At 30.1% G+C, this 2,722-nt stretch overlaps 1 protein-coding gene across 1 annotated transcript; it reads left to right on the top strand.

Moving 5' to 3' along the window:
• The first annotated feature begins 696 nt into the window (after nt 1-696).
• LOC113375046 (trypsin-1-like) lies at nt 697-1,571 on the top strand. The gene is made up of 4 exons (XM_026614999.1): nt 697-805; nt 931-1,093; nt 1,246-1,501; nt 1,554-1,571. Exons 1-4 carry the CDS (start codon nt 757-759, stop codon nt 1,569-1,571), a joined length of 486 nt encoding a protein of 161 aa, XP_026470784.1. The 5' UTR covers nt 697-756.
• The last annotated feature ends 1,151 nt before the right edge of the window (nt 1,572-2,722 follow it).

Here is a 2,722-nt window from a genome sequence, read left to right as displayed (position 1 = left end):
AAATAGCTGTACATAGTTTATACATTTTTAAGTTAACGACTTCCAGAAGCTGCAGGAGAAAATTATTATTTTTTCAGCAAATACGCAAATTTTGACGCCTATCAACAATATTATCAATTATTGTAGAACATTATATATACCTTCATTTATATTAATAAGATTAATTCATAAACACAATGAAATGAAAAAAATGTAAATATGAAAAAGGCTTAATAATCAATCGGAAGATCCACAGTCATATAAAATATTTTTTAAAATACAAGTGTCAAAAAGAATTCTTACTCATCACTATCAAACATGACTAATATTAAAAGTTGATATAAACTGATATCAATTTTGATTGATTTCTCTTGCACAATTTTTACTTGAATAGAGATTGCTAAAATGAAATGTTTACAACATGTTATTTCCTTATTATTATCTTATCTTAACATTATCAACGCTAATTATTTTGACTGCATTTTTTCTAAATGTTTTCTAAGAATGTTATTGATTGTTGAACAGGTGTGATGACACAAGTATGTTTATATTGATGAATTTTCCGATAACAAGTATCTCGACACAATTATTTTAACTGCACATCATCGATGTTGACATTCTGAAGCAATACATGAATATCACTGGTGCTGAGATTTGATAAGAATTAGTATATAAATACTAGATGAAACGGTCATTAAGCATCAAATTAATACAGGGAAGTTTGACGCTATATTAGCATTTTTTTAATTTTTAATAAAATTGGTTGTTTTTATTTTTATGATGTTTCTACCAATATTACTAATATTGGCAATTGCAGTGGTTAACTGTAAGTTCAGTTATTTTTTGTACACATATTTACTTGTTTACTCAGTTAAATTCTGCACAGATATAGAATGAATTCTGAAAATATTTTTAAAATATTTCCTATTTATACCATTTTGGTTAATTTAGGTGCCATTAGACCACATTTAAAAGATAGTCGGATAGTCGGAGGCTACGAAACAAGAATCGAAGACCATCCTCATCAAGTATCAATCATGCGTTATGGATGGCATTCGTGTGGTGGTTCCATAATAGGTGAAGAATGGATCTTAACAGCAGCTCATTGCACTGCGTATGTATAAAATCTATTTACATAAAATAAAAATTGTTGTAAAAATAAACCACGAAGACTTAGGTTATAATAATCTGATCTCTTCTAACTCTGCAAAAAAAACACACACAGAACAAAACAAAATGCAATAATATTTACATATTTTCAAATAGGTCAGTAAATCCAGGAGTCCTCTCAATCAGAGTCGGGAGCTCGTTCCGTGATCGAAATGGTACTGTAATCGATGTCGCAGAAATATTTGTTCATCCAAAATATAATGCAGAACATATCGATTATGACTATTCGTTACTTCGAATGGCAAAACCCATTAGACAGTCTATATCTACTAGAGCTATTATGCTGCCACAACAAGGAGAAAACTTCAAAGAAGGATTGCTGACCACCATAACTGGCTGGGGCACACTTTCAGTAAGTTTTTTTTTAAATTTTAATGACGTAAAATCAAAACTTACTTAATTAGAATATAGAAATCACTTAAAATAATAAGTGGCCTTTAGAAAGCGTCCATTCAAAAATGGTATGTTAATTATAATTATAATTATAATTATATTATATTAAATAATTATAATTATATTTATAGTATAATTATAATTAATTATGATTTCAGTATATTATTTGTAAGTGCCATAAATTCATAATTAAGATTGCACTTTAGATGTAGGGTTCGGCGGGGTCCAATTTGACTTTGAGCATTTAAATTGTGAAACCCAAACCAATTATATCACAACAAATAACACATTTCAAACAAACAACTATCTGACTATGTTCAGTAGAACTCCCAGCTATAATTCACTATTGTAGAAATGTGTTTCATACTTTGTATTTATACCCCATAGACAGGGCAAATTGGAACGGCCAAGGGGTAAACAGGTCCAATGCCTTATTTTAATTTTAGAACGATTTTTACAAAATAATAGCTACATGATTCAACCAATGCAAAATATAAATTTTATTCTTCTTTTTTGTTTTTGAACAGCAATCAGAACCTTACGTCCTGTGAGCTGTTGGGCTGAAACTTCTCCTTACTTCGTATTTGTTAGATGGTAACCCAATGGTTAATCCATCCATATTTGATGATTTTTTGTTATTAGAATTAATCTGTGGCGATATCAAGCAGGCTGGTTTTGATTTGTAAAAAACAATCGGACATGTCATGTATATTTTTGATATCGAAATATTTTTATAGTTAATAAATTTATATTTTTTTATTGTTGGGAGTTTCTAATTTAATATATTGTCATAATCATCACAACTCCCACAAATCTAATAGGGCTGACATTTTATTGGTGTAGCAATGCCGGGCAAGGGCTATTTTCACTTGGAAACATATTGCTATCTATATTTTCAAGTAAAAATCGTTGTCACTGCTGCCTGACAACAGGCTGCTCGAAGGGGGCATCGAAACCGGGACCTCTGAAACAAGTCCCGTCGCTCTTAATCGCTTACCTACGGACGAGCCCATAAATTTCATGGGCGCATTTTGTACAGAGATAACAATGTAAATAATCTTGATGTATTTTGTCATCAGCGGAGTTGGAATAATTATTTATATATAATATCTCTTGTAAAATTGCTTTTTGTAACATGATTTATTTTCTTATTACCTATTTTTATTTTTCACGTCTTTGC

This window comes from Ctenocephalides felis, unplaced genomic scaffold (assembly GCF_003426905.1).
Source record: "Ctenocephalides felis isolate EL2017-DRISC unplaced genomic scaffold, ASM342690v1 CF-g0.4_SCAFFOLD_01886, whole genome shotgun sequence".
Lineage (NCBI taxonomy): Eukaryota > Metazoa > Arthropoda > Insecta > Siphonaptera > Pulicidae > Ctenocephalides > Ctenocephalides felis.
Note: the sequence above shows the minus strand (reverse complement) of the source record. Positions and strands in the feature narration are given on the sequence as shown.

What these genes read in the sequence shown, in the direction of transcription:
- LOC113375046 (XM_026614999.1), top strand. Translation starts at nt 757, where the DNA reads ATGATGTTTCTACCAATATTACTAATATTGGCAATTGCAGTGGTTAAC. An exon ending in GGCAATTGCAGTGGTTAACT is followed by an intron (nt 806 to 930) that starts GTAAGTTCAGTT and finishes TGGTTAATTTAG; the next exon opens with GTGCCATTAGACCACATTTA. An exon ending in ACAGCAGCTCATTGCACTGC is followed by an intron (nt 1,094 to 1,245) that starts GTATGTATAAAA and finishes ATTTTCAAATAG; the next exon opens with GTCAGTAAATCCAGGAGTCC.